General features: G+C 44.6%; 1 protein-coding gene across 3 annotated transcripts in view; it reads left to right on the top strand.

Moving 5' to 3' along the window:
* The window catches only part of LOC118386327 (receptor tyrosine-protein kinase erbB-4-like), a 668,294-nt gene that overhangs the window by 457,101 nt on the left and 191,446 nt on the right, over nt 1-19,747 (top strand). For all 3 annotated transcript variants that reach the window (XM_052522700.1, XM_052522699.1, XM_052522698.1), the window contains exons 4-5: nt 4,288-4,419; nt 19,266-19,331. In XM_052522700.1, the coding sequence (XP_052378660.1) occupies nt 4,288-4,419; nt 19,266-19,331 (198 nt within the window). The remainder of the gene's footprint in view (nt 1-4,287; nt 4,420-19,265; nt 19,332-19,747) is intronic.

Raw genomic sequence — 19,747 nt, 5'->3', positions numbered from 1 at the left:
AATTGTAAATGTCATTGATATGCGGATGATACTATTGTCTATGCAATTGCCCCGACAGCTGACCTGTCTGTGACAAGGCTACATTCTGATTTAAAACTTGTGCTTAATACTGGCAAAACTAACCACATGTTGTTTTCAAGCTCTTGTAAGATTGTCTCAGAGGGATTGCATCTTCTCACGTTGGATGGTACTATAATTGAACCGGTCCTTGCAAACACATATTTTGGTATTTTACAATGATTTATCTTTTAAAAAACATATAAATGAGCTTGTTAAAGAAACTAAGATTTAAAGTGTGCTTGTTTTTTTTTACAAAAACAGATCTTGTCTCTCTCTCTAGTCAGCAGGAAGCAGATTGTGCAGTCAACCTTTCTACCTACTCTTGATTATGATGATACTATTTATCAAACTGCAGCTGCCTCTACTCTTAAACCCCTGGATGCCATTACTCATCACTGAATTCTTTACCAAACGGTTGGCTGGACCTTTTTGAAGTCACATGGATCACATCACTATTTTTGTTTACAAGGCCCTCCTTGTAAAGCTTCAGACACCTAACTTCACTGTTAAGATTTCAAATTAAAAGTTATCATACCGTTCACAGAGTTGTTTAATTCCGGAGATTCTTTTAGTTCGATAAGTTATATAAGTCATGCTTTAGTTTTCTTGCTCTATATGTTTGAAATGATCTCCAAAATACATTTTGAATAGATGCGTTGGGGTCCCTAGGGCAGTTCAGGCAGTGGACAGAGGAATTTTATAATGATTTGTTTTGGTTCACTACGTTTTGTGTATATTGTGTATATTTGTTTTTGAATGTGCAATATGCGTTAAGCTGTATTTTATTTGTTTGTATTATATTTTATAGTGCCTTCGGAAAGTATTTTTGTGGAGAGTCCCTGTAATCCTAGATTCAGAGCATTCAGGCGAGAAAAAGTGAAAACTATGGTCAGTAAAGAAAACTTCAAACTCATCTCTCAATTTAAAAAAATGTATCAATACTTTTCCCCTTGATAACCAGTGGACTTCTGTATGTTGTAAAAGCGTTACATTGTCGCTGCCCATATCATTGCATAATGCATAAAATACACTCAGGGGCCTTGCTTTAACAAAGTTAACCATTTTCACTGTAGTGTCCAAAACATATTTCAAGCTGTCAGGCATTCCCTTGGCAGCAAGAGCCTCTTGGTGGATGCTGCAGTGTACCCAACTGGTGTCGGGAGCAACTGCTTGCACACACATTACCACTCCACTATGTCTCCCTGTCATGGCTTTTGAGCCATCAGTACAGATAAAAACATTAGCAGCAGCTATTTTTGGCTACAGACAGACCGTTTGTGGAATTCCCGCGTGAGAGTAACGGTTAATGAAATCAAATCAAAGTTTATTTGGCACGTGCGCCGAATACAACAGGTGAAATGCTTACTTACAGGCTCTAACCAATAGTGCAAAAAGGTATTAGGTGAACAATAGGTAGGTAAAGAAATAAAACAACAGTTAAAAGACAGGCTATATTCAGTAGCGAGGCTATAAAAGTAGCGAAGCTACATACAGTCAGGCTGATTGAGGTAGTATGTTCATGTAGATATGGTTAAAGTGACTATGCATATATGATGAACAGAGAGTAGCAGGAGCGTAAAAGAGCGGGTTGGCGGGTGGATGTGATTGGATGTTAATTATTTGACCAGGCTACCTGTATTTTTCATAGTGTTATTATTTAGTTGAACACTAGATGGTTTAATTTAACTTTTGGCTGTGAAACAATGCTACTCAGGTGAGAAAAAAAACTCAAATGTATAGCACCTTTGAAAAATATAAATGGACTGCTTGAAAATGTGAGGGTAATTATTTTTTTTTTAAACAAACAAACAAAAAAAAATATAATTTTTCACATTTTAATTTGGCACACCCCCAATGGCCTTGCGAGTATGCGTGTCCCAGTTTGGGGAATACCTACTTTACAGCCTTATTCTAAAATTGCTTAAATCGTTTTTTTCCCTCATCAATCTACACACTATACCTCATAATGACAAAGCAAAAACAAGTTTTTAGACATTTTAGCAGATATCGAGTTGTAGAAACATCTCAAGGACGATCAATGGAAACCGGATGCACCTGAGCTCACTTTCGTGTCTCATCGTAAATGGTCTGAATACTTATGTAAATAAGGTATTTCTGTTTTTATTTTTATTACATTTGCTAAAATGTCTAAAAAACAGTTTCACTTTGTCATTATGGGGTTTTGTGTGTAGATTGTTGAACATTTATTTTATTTTATTTAATACATTGTTATCATTTGGGGACAATTGAACTGTGGAAATGTATTACTTTTTAACAATAATTCCCACAATTATATTTTTAGGGGGTCTTAATGTTATGTTGTGACAACAATTGGATACTGGTGATGTTCTTACCAAGCTTTTACCTCTCTGGTTTTCTTTGTTGTGAACCACATTCCTCCTATCTCAAAGGCCCCATGTGTACCTCATGTTTAAAAACTAGGGAATCTGAATCACTGAGCAGAGCCTGAACACGCAGAGAATATCATCCATGCTCAAAGAGACAAGTCAACCATGTGCTAAAGCACAAATGCACAGACACACACACACACCACATTGCCTCTCCTCTTGTCCATAAAAACACATTGGGGGCCAGGGAAGTCATGCTGAGGTTTTGTGCTGTGTTTGTTTGGTAGTGTTTATATGTCCCTTGCACGGCCCAGTTTGCCTATGAGCAGCGGTTGCTCCCTCCTCCTCTGTGCTGTGAGTGCCACACACACGCGCACACACACACACACACACACACACACACACACACACACACACACACACACACACACACACACACACACACACACACACACACACACACACACACACACACACACACACAAACAGACACACACCTAGCGGAACATCCCTCCCTCCCATCCCTCCCATAGCGTGGCTGAGAATTAATTTCCGTGATGAGCGCCAGGTTCCATCCCTCCCGTAGAGAGAAGCAGAAAACATATTAACACCACCTCCAATCATCTGTGGAGTATGCTTTAATCAGGCTGCTACGGGTACTGCTAGGTTACACACATACACACACACACACACTCTCTGCGACGGGGCTTCTGCCAGCCATAGGGGTTATGAATACTTATGAATCTGTTTCAACCGTACATCGCTGATCTGCTTGTGGGGAGATCAAGATAGACTCCCCCATCACACACTGACACACACACAATTGTGGAGAGAGAGAAAGCCAGCTCTGTAAATAATGCTAATCTTCTAGCAACAAGCTGGGGTTTTATTTCGTTTTTTATTCGGCTGGAGTCTGGATTAGGTCTGACGAGGACTTTCTTTGAGAATAGTCTATAATAGGATGAGAATAATCGGGGCTGCCCTCTGTTAACCAATCAGAGAACACAATATTGCACTGTGAGAATGGAAGTTAGTGGGGGTGAAAAGAAGAGACTGGTTGGATCGCCTCCAGCCCCAGTAAACTCTCTGATCCGAGGTGGACAGTATGATCAATATTAGAAGATGGGCTGAATCCCAAATTGCAACCTATTCCCTTTATTGCACTTCTTTTGACCAGGGCCCATAGTGAATAGGTTCCATTTGGGACTCAGCCAGGATATAATCTCATGCTCTCCTCCCTCCTCTGATGAAATATGAAATTACAAACGTGTTACTGTTGTTGTCTCTCTCGCTCTCTCTCTGGCTGGCTGGGGGTTCAAATCCAGGCTGGATGGATTTATTTTCATGGGGGGGTAACATAGTTATTTCCTATGTTTATGTCTGCTGCGGTGTGTTTGTGTGTCTGTGCGTGCAAGTGTGTGTGTGTGTATCTGCGTGGCATGTCTGCGTGTGTCTGTTGGTATGAGGAAGAAGAGAGAGGAAAAACAACAAAACTAGATTATGGTTAATAATAACAGCAATAAGACAAGGATTTGTCTGCCTGACCTTCTAAAAACCTCATCCATCAAATATATCTGGTGGAGGATGGAGGAGTCAGGGCTGAGGTCTCCGTTAGCTGTTTCTCTCATATCTAATGGTACACACTACACCTCTCTGTGTGTGTGTGTGTGTGTGTGTGTGTGTGTGTGTGTGTGTGTGTGTGTGTGTGTGTGTGTGTGTGTGTGTGTGTGTGTGTGTGTGTGTGTGTGTGTGTGTGTGTGTGTGTGTGTGTGTGTGTGTGTGCCTCCATGCGTGTGTCCATGTGTGTGCGTGCATCTTTTTGTTCATGGGTCAGGACTTTGTCCTGATGTGTTTCTCTGTGTCTTCTCCTATCCCACAGAGATCCTACAAGGCGGTGTGTATGTCGACCAGAATAAGTTCCTGTGCCATGCAGACACCATCCACTGGCAAGATATCGTCAAGAACGCCCGCGTAAGCCCTCTGGTGGTGCCCACCAATAGCAGTGTTACATGTGAGTAGCTCATCAATGAAAGAGAAGGAAACATCTACTGACTTAAATAATTATGTAGCCTTTTTACTGGATGGTTTTCACAAGAACAGAAAGAGATATACAGGGGGAATATACAGGGGGAATATATAGGGGGGATATATAGGGGGGATATAGAGAGGGGATATATAGGGGGGATATACAGCGGAGGAAATACAGGGGGATATACAGCGGAGGATATACAGGGGGTTAACTGCCTGTTCAGGGGCAGAACGACAGATTTGTACCTTCAACTCACAACCTTCCGGTTACTAGTCCAACGCTCTAACCACTAGGCTACGCTGCCGCCCCAAATATATAGGGGGATATATAGGGGGGATATACAGGGGGGATATATAGGGGTGATATACAGGGGGGATATACAGCGGAGGATATACAGGGGGGATATACAGCAGAGGATAAATATGGGGGATATACAGGGGGGATATATAGCAGAGGATAAATATGGGGGATATACAGGGGGGATATACAGGGGGATATACAGGGGGATATACAGCAGAGGGTAAATATGGGGGATATACAGGGGGTATACAGTGGGGATATACAGGGGATATACAGGGGATATACAGCAGCGGATAAATATGGGGGATATACAGGGGGAATACAGGGGGATATACAGGGGGATATACAGGGGGATATACAGGGGGATATACAGGGGATATACAGCAGAGTATAAATATGGGGGATATACAGGGGGAATACAGGGGGATATACAGGGGATATACCGGGGGATATACAGTGGGGATATACAAAGGGGATATACAGCAGAGGATATACAAAGGGAGATATACAGGGGGATATACAGCAGAGGATATACAAAGGGGATATACAGGGGATATACAGCAGAGGATATACAAAGGGGATATACAGGGGGATATACAGGGGTTATACAGGGGGATATAAGCAGAGGATATATAGGGGATATACAGCAGAGGATATACATGGGAGATATACAGGGAGATATACAGGGGGATATAAGCAGAGGATATACAGGGGAGCTACAGCAGAGGATATACAGGGGGATATACAGGGGAGATATACAGGGGGGGTATACAGGGGGGATATACAAGGGGGATATACAGTGGGGGGTTATACATGGGGGGATATAGAGGGGGGATATACAGGGGGGGTTATACAGGGGGGATATACAGCAGAGGATAATTATGGGGGATATACAGGGGGTATATAGGGGGATATACAGCAGAGGATAAATATGGGGGATATACAGGGGGGATATATGGGGGATATATAGGGGGATATACAGGGGGAATACAGGGGGATATACAGGGGGATATACCGGGGGATATACAGTGGGGCATATACAAAGGGGGATATACAGCAGAGGATATACAGAGGGGGATATACAGGGGGGATATACAGCAGAGGATATACAAAGGGGATATACAGGGGGGATATACAGCAGAGGATATACAAAGGGGGATATACAGGGGGGATATACAGGGGTTATACAGGGGGGATATAAGCAGAGGATATATAGGGGGATATACAGCAGAGGATATACATGGGAGATATACAGGGGAGATATACAGGGGGGATATAAGCAGAGGATATACAGGGGGAGCTACAGCAGAGGATATACAGGGGGATATACAGGGGAGATATACAGGGGGTATACAGGGGGATATACAAGGGGATATACAGTGGGGGTTATACATGGGGGATATAGAGGGGGATATACAGGGGGTTATACAGGGGATATACAGCAGAGGATAATTATGGGGGATATACAGGGGGTATATAGGGGGATATACAGCAGAGGATAAATATGGGGGATATACAGGGGATATATAGGGGATATACAGCAGAGGATAAATATGGGGGATATACAGGGGGATATATGGGGATATATAGGGGGCTATACAGTGGGGATATACAGGGGGATATACAGGGGATATACAGCAGCGGATAAATATGGGGGATATACAGGGGGGAATACAGGGGGATATACAGGGGGATATACAGGGGATATACAGGGGATATACAGCAGAGTATAAATATGGGGGATATACAGGGGGAATACAGGGGGATATACAGGGGGATATACCGGGGGATATACAGTGGGGCATATACAAAGGGGATATACAGCAGAGGAGATACAGAGGGGGATATACAGGGGGATATACAGCAGAGGATATACAAAGGGGATATACAGGGGGATATACAGCAGAGGATATACAAAGGGGATATACAGGGGGATATACAGGGGTTATACAGGGGGATATAAGCAGAGGATATATAGGGGATATACAGCAGAGGATATACATGGGAGATATACAGGGAGATATACAGGGGGATATAAGCAGAGGATATACAGGGGAGCTACAGCAGAGGATATACAGGGGGATATACAGGGGAGATATACAGGGGGTATACAGGGGGATATACAAGGGGATATACAGTGGGGGTTATACATGGGGGCATATAGAGGGGGATATACAGGGGGTTATACAGGGGATATACAGCAGAGGATAATTATGGGGGATATACAGGGGGTATATAGGGGGATATACAGCAGAGGATAATTATGGGGGATATACAGGGGGATATATAGGGGGGATATACAGCAGAGGATAAATATGGGGGATATACAGGGGGGATATATGGGGGATATATAGGGGGATATACAGGGGGGATATACAGCAGAGGACATCCAGCGGGGGATATACAGGGGGGATATACAGCAGAGGATATACAGGGGGATATACAGCAGAGGACATCCAGTGGGGGGTATACAGGGGGGATATACAACGGGGATATACAGGGGTTATACAGGGGGGATATACAGAGGAGGTTATACAGGGGTGATAGACAGGGGGGATATGCAGCGGAGGATATACAGGGGGGATATACAGCCGAGGATATACAGGGGGATATATGGGGGATATACAGCAGAGGATAAATATGGGGATATACTGGGGGGATATATAGGGGGATATACAGCAGAGGATAAATATGGGGGATATACAGGGGATTTTACCTTTATTTAACCAGGCAAGTCAGTTAAGAACACATTCTTATTTTCAATGACGGCCTGGGAACAGTGGGTTAACTGCCTGTTCAGGGGCAGAACGACAGATTTGTACCTTCAACTCACAACCTTCCGGTTACTAGTCCAACGCTCTAACCACTAGGCTACGCTGCCGCCCCAAATATATAGGGGGGATATATAGGGGGGATATACAGGGGGGATATATAGGGGTGATATACAGGGGGGATATACAGCGGAGGATATACAGGGGGGATATACAGCAGAGGATAAATATGGGGGATATACAGGGGGGATATATAGCAGAGGATAAATATGGGGGATATACAGGGGGATATACAGGGGATATACAGGGGATATACAGCAGAGGGTAAATATGGGGGATATACAGGGGGGGTATACAGTGGGGATATACAGGGGGATATACAGGGGGATATACAGCAGCGGATAAATATGGGGGATATACAGGGGGGAATACAGGGGGGATATACAGGGGGATATACAGGGGGATATACAGGGGGATATACAGGGGGATATACAGCAGAGTATAAATATGGGGGATATACAGGGGGGAATACAGGGGGGATATACAGGGAGATATACCGGGGGGATATACAGTGGGGGATATACAAAGGGGGATATACAGCAGAGGATATACAAAGGGAGATATACAGGGGGGATATACAGCAGAGGATATACAAAGGGGATATACAGGGGGATATACAGCAGAGGATATACAAAGGGGGATATACAGGGGGGATATACAGGGGTTATACAGGGGGGATATAAGCAGAGGATATATAGGGGGATATACAGCAGAGGATATACATGGGAGATATACAGGGGAGATATACAGGGGGGATATAAGCAGAGGATATACAGGGGGAGCTACAGCAGAGGATATACAGGGGGATATACAGGGGAGATATACAGGGGGGGTATACAGGGGGGATATACAAGGGGGATATACAGTGGGGGGTTATACATGGGGGGATATAGAGGGGGATATACAGGGGGTTATACAGGGGGTTATACAGGAGGGATATACAGCAGAGGATAATTATGGGGATATACAGGGGGTATATAGGGGGATATACAGCAGAGGATAAATATGGGGGATATACAGGGGGATATATGGGGGATATATAGGGGGTATACAGGGGGAATACAGGGGGATATACAGGGGGATATACCGGGGGATATACAGTGGGGCATATACAAAGGGGATATACAGCAGAGGATATACAGAGGGGGATATACAGGGGGATATACAGCAGAGGATATACAAAGGGGATACACAGGGGGATATACAGCAGAGGATATACAAAGGGGATATACAGGGGGATATACAGGGTTATACAGGGGGATATAAGCAGAGGATATATAGGGGATATACAGCAGAGGATATACATGGGAGATATACAGGGGAGATATACAGGGGGATATAAGCAGAGGATATACAGGGGAGCTACAGCAGAGGATATACAGGGGGATATACAGGGGAGATATACAGGGGGTATACAGGGGGATATACAAGGGGGATATACAGTGGGGGTTATACATGGGGGATATAGAGGGGGATATACAGGGGGTTATACAGGGGATATACAGCAGAGGATAATTATGGGGGATATACAGGGGGTATATAGGGGGATATACAGCAGAGGATAAATATGGGGGATATACAGGGGGATATATAGGGGGATATACAGCAGAGGATAAATATGGGGGATATACAGGGGGATATATGGGGATATATAGGGGGCTATACAGTGGGGATATACAGGGGATATACAGGGGATATACAGCAGCGGATAAATATGGGGGATATACAGGGGGGGGGAATACAGGGGGGATATACAGGGGGATATACAGGGGGATATACAGCAGAGTATAAATATGGGGGATATACAGGGGGGAATACAGGGGGGATATACAGGGGGATATACCGGGGGGATATACAGTGGGGCATATACAAAGGGGGATATACAGCAGAGGATATACAGAGGGGGATATACAGGGGGGATATACAGCAGAGGATATACAAAGGGGATATACAGGGGGGATATACAGCAGAGGATATACAAAGGGGGATATACAGGGGGATATACAGGGGTTATACAGGGGGATATAAGCAGAGGATATATAGGGGGATATACAGCAGAGGATATACATGGGAGATATACAGGGAGATATACAGGGGGATATAAGCAGAGGATATACAGGGGAGCTACAGCAGAGGATATACAGGGGATATACAGGGAGATATACAGGGGGTATACAGGGGATATACAAGGGGATATACAGTGGGGGTTATACATGGGGGCATATAGAGGGGGATATACAGGGGGTTATACAGGGGGATATACAGCAGAGGATAATTATGGGGGATATACAGGGGGTATATAGGGGGATATACAGCAGAGGATAAATATGGGGGATATACAGGGGGATATATAGGGGGATATACAGCAGAGGATAAATATGGGGGATATACAGGGGGATATATGGGGGATATATAGGGGATATACAGGGGGATATACAGCAGAGGACATCCAGCGGGGATATACAGGGGGGATATACAGCAGAGGATATACAGGGGGATATACAGCAGAGGACATCCAGTGGGGGGTATACAGGGGGATATACAACGGGGATATACAGGGGTTATACAGGGGGGATATACAGAGGAGGTTATACAGGGGTGATAGACAGGGGGGATATGCAGCGGAGGATATACAGGGGGGATATACAGCCGAGGATATACAGGGGGGATATATGGGGGGATATACAGCAGAGGATAAATATGGGGGATATACTGGGGGGGATATATAGGGGGGATATACAGCAGAGGATAAATATGGGGGATATACAGGGGATTTTACCTTTATTTAACCAGGCAAGTCAGTTAAGAACACATTCTTATTTTCAATGACGGCCTGGGAACAGTGGGTTAACTGCCTGTTCAGGGGCAGAACGACAGATTTGTACCTTGAACTCACAACCTTCCGGTTACTAGTCCAACGCTCTAACCACTAGGCTACGCTGCCGCCCCAAATATATAGGGGGATATATAGGGGGGATATACAGGGGGATATATAGGGGGGATATACAGCGGAGGATATACAGGGGGGATATACAGCAGAGGATAAATATGGGGGATATACAGGGGGGATATACAGGGGGATATACAGGGGGATATACAGGGGGATATACAGCAGAGGGTAAATATGGGGGATATACAGGGGGGTATACAGTGGGGATATACAGGGGGATATACAGGGGGATATACAGCAGCGGATAAATATGGGGGATATACAGGGGGAATACAGGGGGATATACAGGGGGATATACAGGGGATATACAGGGGATATACAGGGGATATACAGCAGAGTATAAATATGGGGGATATACAGGGGGAATACAGGGGGATATACAGGGGATATACCGGGGGATATACAGTGGGGATATACAAAGGGGATATACAGCAGAGGATATACAAAGGAGATATACAGGGGGATATACAGCAGAGGATATACAAAGGGGATATACAGGGGGATATACAGCAGAGGATATACAAAGGGGGATATACAGGGGGATATACAGGGGTTATACAGGGGGATATAAGCAGAGGATATATAGGGGATATACAGCAGAGGATATACATGGGAGATATACAGGGAGATATACAGGGGGATATAAGCAGAGGATATACAGGGGGAGCTACAGCAGAGGATATACAGGGGGATATACAGGGAGATATACAGGGGGTATACAGGGGGATATACAAGGGGATATACAGTGGGGGTTATACATGGGGGGATATAGAGGGGGGATATACAGGGGGGGTTATACAGGAGGGATATACAGCAGAGGATAATTATGGGGATATACAGGGGGTATATAGGGGGATATACAGCAGAGGATAAATATGGGGGATATACAGGGGGGATATATGGGGGATATATAGGGGGATATACAGGGGGGATATACAGCAGAGGACATCCAGCGGGGGATATACAGGGGGGATATACAGCAGAGGATATACAGGGGGATATACAGCAGAGGACATCCAGCGGGGGGTATACAGGGGGGATATACAAGGGGGATATACAGGGGTTATACAGGGGGGATATACAGGGGGATATACAGCAGATGATATACATGGGAGATATACAGGGGAGATATACAGGGGGGATATAAGCAGAGGATATACAGGGGGATATACAGCAGAGCATATACAGGGGGATATACAGGGAGATATACAGGGGTTTATACAGGGGGATATACAGGGGGGATATACAGCAGAGGATAAATATGGGGGATATACAGGGGGTATATAGGGGGATATACAGCAGAGGATAAATATGGGGATATACAGGGGGATATATAGGGGATATACAGCAGAGGATAAATATGGGGGATATACAGGGGGATATATAGGGGGATATATAGGGGGATATACAGGGGGATATATAGGGGATATACAGGGGGGATATACAGCGGGGATATACAGGGGAGATATATAGGGTTCAATATACAGGGGGATATACAGCAGAGGATAAATATGGGGGATATACAGGGGTGGAATACAGGGGGATATACAGGGGGATATAGAGCAGAGGATAAATATGGGGGATATACAGGGGGAATACAGGGGGATATACCGGGGGATATACAAAGGGGATATACAGCAGAGGATATACAAAGGGGATATATAGGGGGATATACAGGGGGATACAAAGGGGATATACAGCAGAGGATATACAAAGGGGGATATACAGGGGGATATAAGCAGAGGATATACAGGGGATATACAGCAGAGGATATACAGGGAGATATACAGGGGATATAAGCAGAGGATATACAGGGGATATACAGCAGAGGATATACAGGGGGATATACAGGGAGATATACAGGGGGTTATACAGGGGGATATACAGGGGGATATACAGTGGGGGTTATACAGGGGGATATAGAGGGGATATACAGGGGGTTATACAGGGGGATATACAGCAGAGGATAAATATGGGGGATATACAGGGGGATATATAGGGGGATATACAGCAGAGGATAAATATGGGGGATATACAGGGGGGATATATAGGGGGATATATAGGGGGGATATACAGGGGGGATATATAGGGGGATATACAGGGGAGATATATAGGGTTCGATATACAGGGGGATACAGCAGAGGATAAATATGGGGGATATACAGGGGGGTATACAGGGGGATATACAGCAGAGGATAAATATGGGGGATATACAGGGATGGAATACAGGGGGGGATATACAGGGGGGATATACAGGGGGATATATAGGGGGATATACAGCAGAGGATAAATATGGGGGATATACAGGGGGGAATAAAGGGGGGATATACCGGGGGGATATACAAAGGGGGATATACAGCAGAGGATATACAAAGGGTGATATATAGGGGGGATATACAGGGGGGATACAAAGGGGATATACAGGAGGGATATACAGCAGAGGATATACAAGGGGGGATATACAGCAGAGGATATACAAAGGGGGATATACAGGGGGATATAAGCAGAGGATATACAGGGGGATATACAGCAGAGGATATACAGGGGAGATATACAGGGGGATATAAGCAGAGGATATACAGGGGGGATATACAGGGAGATATGCAGGGGGTTATACAGGGGGATATACAGGGGGATATACAGGGAGATATACAGGGGGTTATACAGGGAGGATATACAGGGGAGATATGCAGGGGGTATACAGGGGGATATACAGGGGGATATACAGGGAGATATACAGGGGGTTATACAGGGGGATATACAGGGGAGATATACAGGGGGTTATACAGGGGGATATACAGGGGAGATATACAGGGGAGTATACAGGGGGATATATAGAGGGGGATATACGGGGGGGGTTATACAGGGGGATATACAGGGGAGATATACAGGGGGATATACAGGGGGGTATACAGGGGGTTATACAGGGGGTTATACAGGGGGTATACAGGGGGTAATACAGGGAGATATACAGGGAGATATACAGGGGGATATACAGGGGGATATACAGGGAGATATACAGGGGGATATACAGGGGGATATACAGGGGGATATACAGGGGGTACAAGGACGGGATATACGAGAGGGATGTACAAGTGGGATATATACAGGAGGGGGGATGTACAGGGGGGAGATATACAAGTGGGATATATACAGGGGTGGGGGATATACCGAGGGAGAAATATACAGGCTGGTGATAAAAAATAATGGGATATATGGGGGATATACAGGGGGGGATCTACAGAGGGGGGCTATACTGAGGGGCTATACTGGTTGAGTATATTCCCCGGGACATATATGGGGAATATACAGGGGGGATATACAGCAGAGGATATACAAAGGGGGAAAAGGGGGATAAAGGGGAAGGGTTATATGGGAGTGGATGTATGGGGGGTTATGCGGGGGGTATACAGCGGAGAATTTACAGGGAGGGTACAAAGGGCGGGATATACCGGGGGGATGTACAAGAGGGAGATATAAGGGGGGTACAGGAGGGAGGGACATACAGGGGGATATATGGAAGGGAGATACAACTGGGAGATATACAGGGGGATATACAGAGGGGGAAATATACAGTGTGTTGGGATAAAAAGGGCGGGATATACGGGGATGAAACAGTTGAAGTTGGAAGTTTACATACACCTTAGCCAAATACATTTAAACTCAGTTTTTCACAATTCCTGACATTTAATCCAAGTAAAAATTCCCTTTCTTGGGTCAGTTTGGATCACCACATTATTGAAAAAATGTGAAATGTCCGAATAATAGTAGAGAGAATGCTTTATTTCAGCTTTTATTTCTTTCATCACATTCCCAGTGGGTCTGAAGTGTACATACACTCAAATTACTATTTGATAGCATTTGGCTTTAAATTGTTTAAACTGGGTCAAACGTTTCAGGGAGCTTTCCACAAGCTTTCTGACGGATGTCTTAAGATGTTGCTTCAATATATCCACATAATTTTCATCCCTCATGATGCCACCTATTCTGTTAAGTGCACCAGTCCCTCCTGCAGCAAAGCACCCCCACAACATGATGCTGCCACCCCCGTGCTTCACGGTTGGGATGGTATTCTTCGGCTTACAAGCCTCCCCCTTTTTCCTCCAAACATAACTATGGTCATTATGGCCAAACAGTTCTATTTTTGTTTCATCAGACCAGAGGACATTTCTCAAAAAGTACGATCTTTGTCCCCATGTGCAGTTGCAAACCGTAGTCTGGCTTTTTTATGGCAGTTTTGGAGCAGTGGCTTCTTCCTTGCTGAGTGGCCTTTCAGGTTAAGTCGATATAGGACTTGTTTTACTGTGGATATCGATACTTTTGTACCTATTTCCTCCAGCTACTTCACAAGTTCCTTTGCTGTTGTTCTGGGATTGATTTGCACTTTTCGCACCAAAGTACGTTAATCTCTAGGAGACAGAAAGCGTCTCCTTCCTGAGCGGTATGACGGCTGCATTGTCAGATTGTGTTTATACTTGCGCACTATTGTTTGTACAGATCAACGTGGTACCTTTAAGACCGTTTTTTTCTGAGGTCTTGGCTGATTTCTTTTGATTTTCCCATGATGTCAAGCAAAGAGGCACTGCGTTTGAAGGTAGGCCTTGAAATACTTCCACAGCCACACGGGACTGTTTCATTTGTTTCACATTGTTGTTTTGTATTTTGCAGTGTTCAGTTTTTCTTATTAAATTATGTTAATTATTATTAGTTTGTGGTTGGGTTGTGTCCCTGTGCATAGCCGCAGTAGTTTGTGGTTGAGTTGTGTCCCTGTGCATAGCCGCAGTAGTTTGTGGTCGGGTTGTGTCCCTGTGCATAGCCGCAGTAGTTTGTGGTCGGGTTGTGTCCCTGTGCATAGCCGCAGTAGTTTGTGGTTGGGTTGTGTCCCTGTGCATAGCCTCAGTAGTTTGTGGTTGGGTTGTGTCCCTGTGCATAGCCGCAGTAGTTTGTGGTTGGGTTGTGTCCCTGTGCATAGCCGCAGTAGTTTGTAGTTGGGTTGTGTCCCTGTGCATAGCCGCAGTAGTTTGTGGTTGGGTTGTGTCCCTGTGCATAGCCGCAGTAGTTTGTGGTTGGGTTGTGTCCCTGTGCATAGCCGCAGTAGTTTGTGGTTGGGTTGTGTCCCTGTGCATAGCCGCAGTAGTTTGTGGTTGGGTTGTGTCCCTGTGCATAGCCGCAGTAGTTTGTGGTTGGGTTGTGTCCCTGTGCATAGCCTCAGTAGTTTGTGGTTGGGTTGTGTCCCTGTGCATAGCCTCAGTAGTTTGTGGTTGGGTTGTGTCCCTGTGCATAGCCTCAGTAGTTTGTGGTTGGGTTGTGTCCCTGTGCATAGCCGCAGTAGTTTGTAGTTGGGTTGTGTCCCTGTGCATAGCCGCAGTAGTTTGTGGTTGGGTTGTGTCCCTGTGCATAGCCGCAGTAGTTTGTGGTTGGGTTGTGTCCCTGTGCATAGCCGCAGTAGTTTGTGGTTGGGTTGTGTCCCTGTGGATAGCCGCAGTAGTTTGTAGTTGGGTTGTGTCTCTGTGCATAGCCTCAGTAGTTTGTAGTTGGGTTGTGTCCCTGTGCATAGCCGCAGTAGTTTGTGGTTGGGTTGTGTCCCTGTGGATAGCCGCAGTAGTTTGTAGTTGGGTTGTGTCCCTGTGCATAGCCGCAGTAGTTTGTGGTTGGGTTGTGTCCCTGTGCATAGCCGCAGTAGTTTGTGGTTGGGTTGTGTCCCTGTGCATAGCCGCAGTAGTTTGTAGTTGGGTTGTGTCCCTGTGCATAGCCTCAGTAGTTTGTGGTTGGGTTGTGTCCCTGTGCATAGCCGCAGTAGTTTGTGGTTGGGTTGTGTCCCTGTGCATAGCCGCAGTAGTTTGTAGTTGGGTTGTGTCCCTGTGGATAGCCTCAGTAGTTTGTAGTTGGGTTGTGTCCCTGTGCATAGCCTCAGTAGTTTGTGGTTGGGTTGTGTCCCTGTGCATAGCCGCAGTAGTTTGTGGTTGGGTTGTGTCCCTGTGCATAGCCGCAGTAGTTTGTAGTTGGGTTGTGTCCCTGTGCATAGCCGCAGTAGTTTGTGGTTGGGTTGTGTCCCTGTGCATAGCCGCAGTAGTTTGTGGTTGGGTTGTGTCCCTGTGCATAGCCGCAGTAGTTTGTGGTTGGGTTGTGTCCCTGTGCATAGCCGCAGTAGTTTGTGGTTGGGTTGTGTCCCTGTGCATAGCCGCAGTAGTTTGTGGTTGGGTTGTGTCCCTGTGCATAGCCGCAGTAGTTTGTAGTTGGGTTGTGTCCCTGTGCATAGCCTCAGTAGTTTGTGGTTGGGTTGTGTCCCTGTGCATAGCCGCAGTAGTTTGTGGTTGGGTTGTGTCCCTGTGCATAGCTGCAGTAGTTTGTGGTTGGGTTGTGTCCCTGTGCTGAGATTATTTTTCCACCGCCTGAAGACGTCTGTATCGGTCCGCTAATACACAACTAGTTAAGGCCAAGTGCACTAACAAAATGCGTTAGTGTTTACCAGTAATTGTATATTGAGTCTGATAATTATCTATCCAAAATAGAAAAAGTTAATCTGATAATACGTGTGGATTATAAAAAGACTTGCTTGATATATGTTTTCCAGTTTCTTGAAATACTTTGCAAATGCAAACTATTTCAAAACTGAAATTGTCATACTGGTCCCCCGTGGGAATCAAACTCACAACCCTTACATTGCAAGTGCCATACTCATCACATCACATCATCCCAAAACACTTGATGTACTCAATTACTGTATTGGTCGTTGTTTTTCCTCATGGTGATGGAAAGTCTACAGGTACAAACCTAGATGACCAGCCTATGTACAATGCAGTCATGTACATTTAACATGAAGTGGTTTGTAAGGATGGTAATTTAATACTGCACAAAAAGTGGATGTTTTACATGTTATTTGATCAAGAAATGTAATTTGATGTAAATGTTTTGTGTCTCTGCCCATAACTTTGCACCTTTCGATGTAAATGTTTGAGAACAGGGTTTTTGTTCTTTCTGCATCCCATTAGAATTGAAATAACAGAGAAAGGGTCACGGCATCAACTCTTACAATTCCAACTATTAAATCCTGTAAAATACTGTTCTTAATTATATACCTTTCTTGCCAAAGCGGAGTTGCTGATTTTTTTTTTGTTGCCCGCGTTACAGACGTCTATATCGGTCCGCAAATACTAGTAAAGGCCCAGTGCACTACTTTTGTGAAAACATGTTTTTTTTTTATAATAATACATATTTATAGTAATGTATTTGTTTTTATTCTGATTTTCACTTGAGAGCATTTGGATGAGGTGAAAGGGAGATTATTAGTGGTCTTGTATGTCTTCCATTTCCTAATAATTGCTCCCACAGTTGATTTCTTCAAACCAACCTGCTTACCTATTGCAGATTCAGTCTTCCCAGCCTGTTGCAGGTCTACAATTTTGTTTCTGGTGTCCTTTGACAGCTCTTTGGTCTTGGCCATAGTAGAGTTTGGAGTGTGACTGTTTGAGGTTGTGGACAGGTGTCTTTTATACTGATAACAAGTTCAAACAGGTGCCATTAATACAGGTAACGAGTGGAGGACAGAGGAGCCTCTTAAAGAAGAAGTTACAGTTCTGTGAGAGCCAGAAATCTTACTTGTGTGTAGGTGACCAAATACTTATTTTCCACCATAATTTGCAAATAAATTCATTAAAAATCCTACAATGTGATTTTCTGGATTTTTATTTTCATTTTGTCTGTCATAGTTGAAGTGTACCTATGATGAAAATCACAGGCCTCTCTCATCTTTTTAAGTGGGGGAACATGCACAATTGATGGCTGACTAAATACTTTTTTGCCCCACTGTACATATGTTAGCGTTGTCCCCATCTCCCAAGCTTACCCCATTATCATATAGGTAGGGAGCGAGGGAGCAAGGACGTGAGGGAGGGAAGGAAGGGTAGCACAGGGCAGGTGATGAAAAGTCAGAGAGTGTCAGGGATAGATGGAGAGAGGGAGGGATGAGAGAGGGAGAGGGGAAGGGAAGGGAAGGGAGAGGATGTAGATAGAAATGTCAGAGAGAAAGTGTCAGGCTTCAATGTAATTGCTCTTAACTGAACTGGAACACACAACTCCAGCACTCATCCTGCCTCACACTGCAATTACCAGGCAGTCAATTAAGCCCTCCAAAACACAGCTAACACTATTATAACAGCAGAGTGTCTCGCTAGGTGCTACTGCTGCTGTCTCTCTCCACTGCAGCAGCCGTTAATGAGAGAACACTCTGTAGTTCATTAAAGGTAGACTCATCTTCTCCACTGTTTTGGTCCCGTCACTCCCACGCTGAAGCAGCGTGTAGCAAACCCGTGCACATGTGCAGATACTGTGTGCGACTGTGTGAGAGCGAAGTCTTACATCTCGCTCATCTCGATATCGCTGGTGCTACTCGTGGCAGCGTCAAATCGTCTACCATTAAGGAAACAAAACAGTGGAGTACATTGTGTCACTCTGTTGCAATCTTCATAGCCATATCAGATATTACCTGGTGCTTGGTAAATAATCTAGGAAGATGATAGTGATTACGATGATTATAGCATATCTAACATTCTCTCTCTCTGCAAACAACTCTTGTTTTAGGTCAAATGTTTTTACCTCGAAGGACCATGTACAAAAGAGACTCACGTTGGCTTTGAAAAATGCCCGTCATTACCAGGTTCTTGGTAGAGAAGTGTGTTAAATTGGTGGTGTTTTCGTATCATGTGTGAACTTGGTGTAACAGTATACGTTTATGTTCTTGTCCACAGGCCAGAAGTGTCACAAATCCTGTAACGGTCGCTGTTGGGGCCCCAAGGAGGACCAGTGTCAAAGCTGTGAGTTTCCTGTAGTCAGTCAGTCTCTCTCTCTCCAATTCAAAGGGCTTTATTGGCGTGGGATGCTTACATTGCCAAAGCAAGTGAAATAGATCAAGAACAAAAGTGAAACAATATAAAATGAATAGTAAACATTACACTCACAAAAGTTCCAAAGGAATAGAGACATTTCAAATGTCATAGTATGTCTATATACAGTGTTGTAACGATGTGCAAATAGTTAAATCACAATAGAGAAAATAAATAAACATAAATGTAATGTGTTTGTTCTTCACTGGTTGACCTTTTCTTGGGACAACAGGTCACACATCTTGCTGCTGTGATGGCACACTGGTATTTCACCCAATAGATATTTAGGAGTTTATCACAATTTAATTTGTTTTAGAATTATTTGTGGGTCTCTGTAATCTGAGGGA

The sequence above is a fragment of the Oncorhynchus keta genome, chromosome 7 (genome assembly GCF_023373465.1).
Source record: "Oncorhynchus keta strain PuntledgeMale-10-30-2019 chromosome 7, Oket_V2, whole genome shotgun sequence".
Lineage (NCBI taxonomy): Eukaryota > Metazoa > Chordata > Actinopteri > Salmoniformes > Salmonidae > Oncorhynchus > Oncorhynchus keta.
This window is presented reverse-complemented; position numbering and strand designations above follow the sequence as displayed.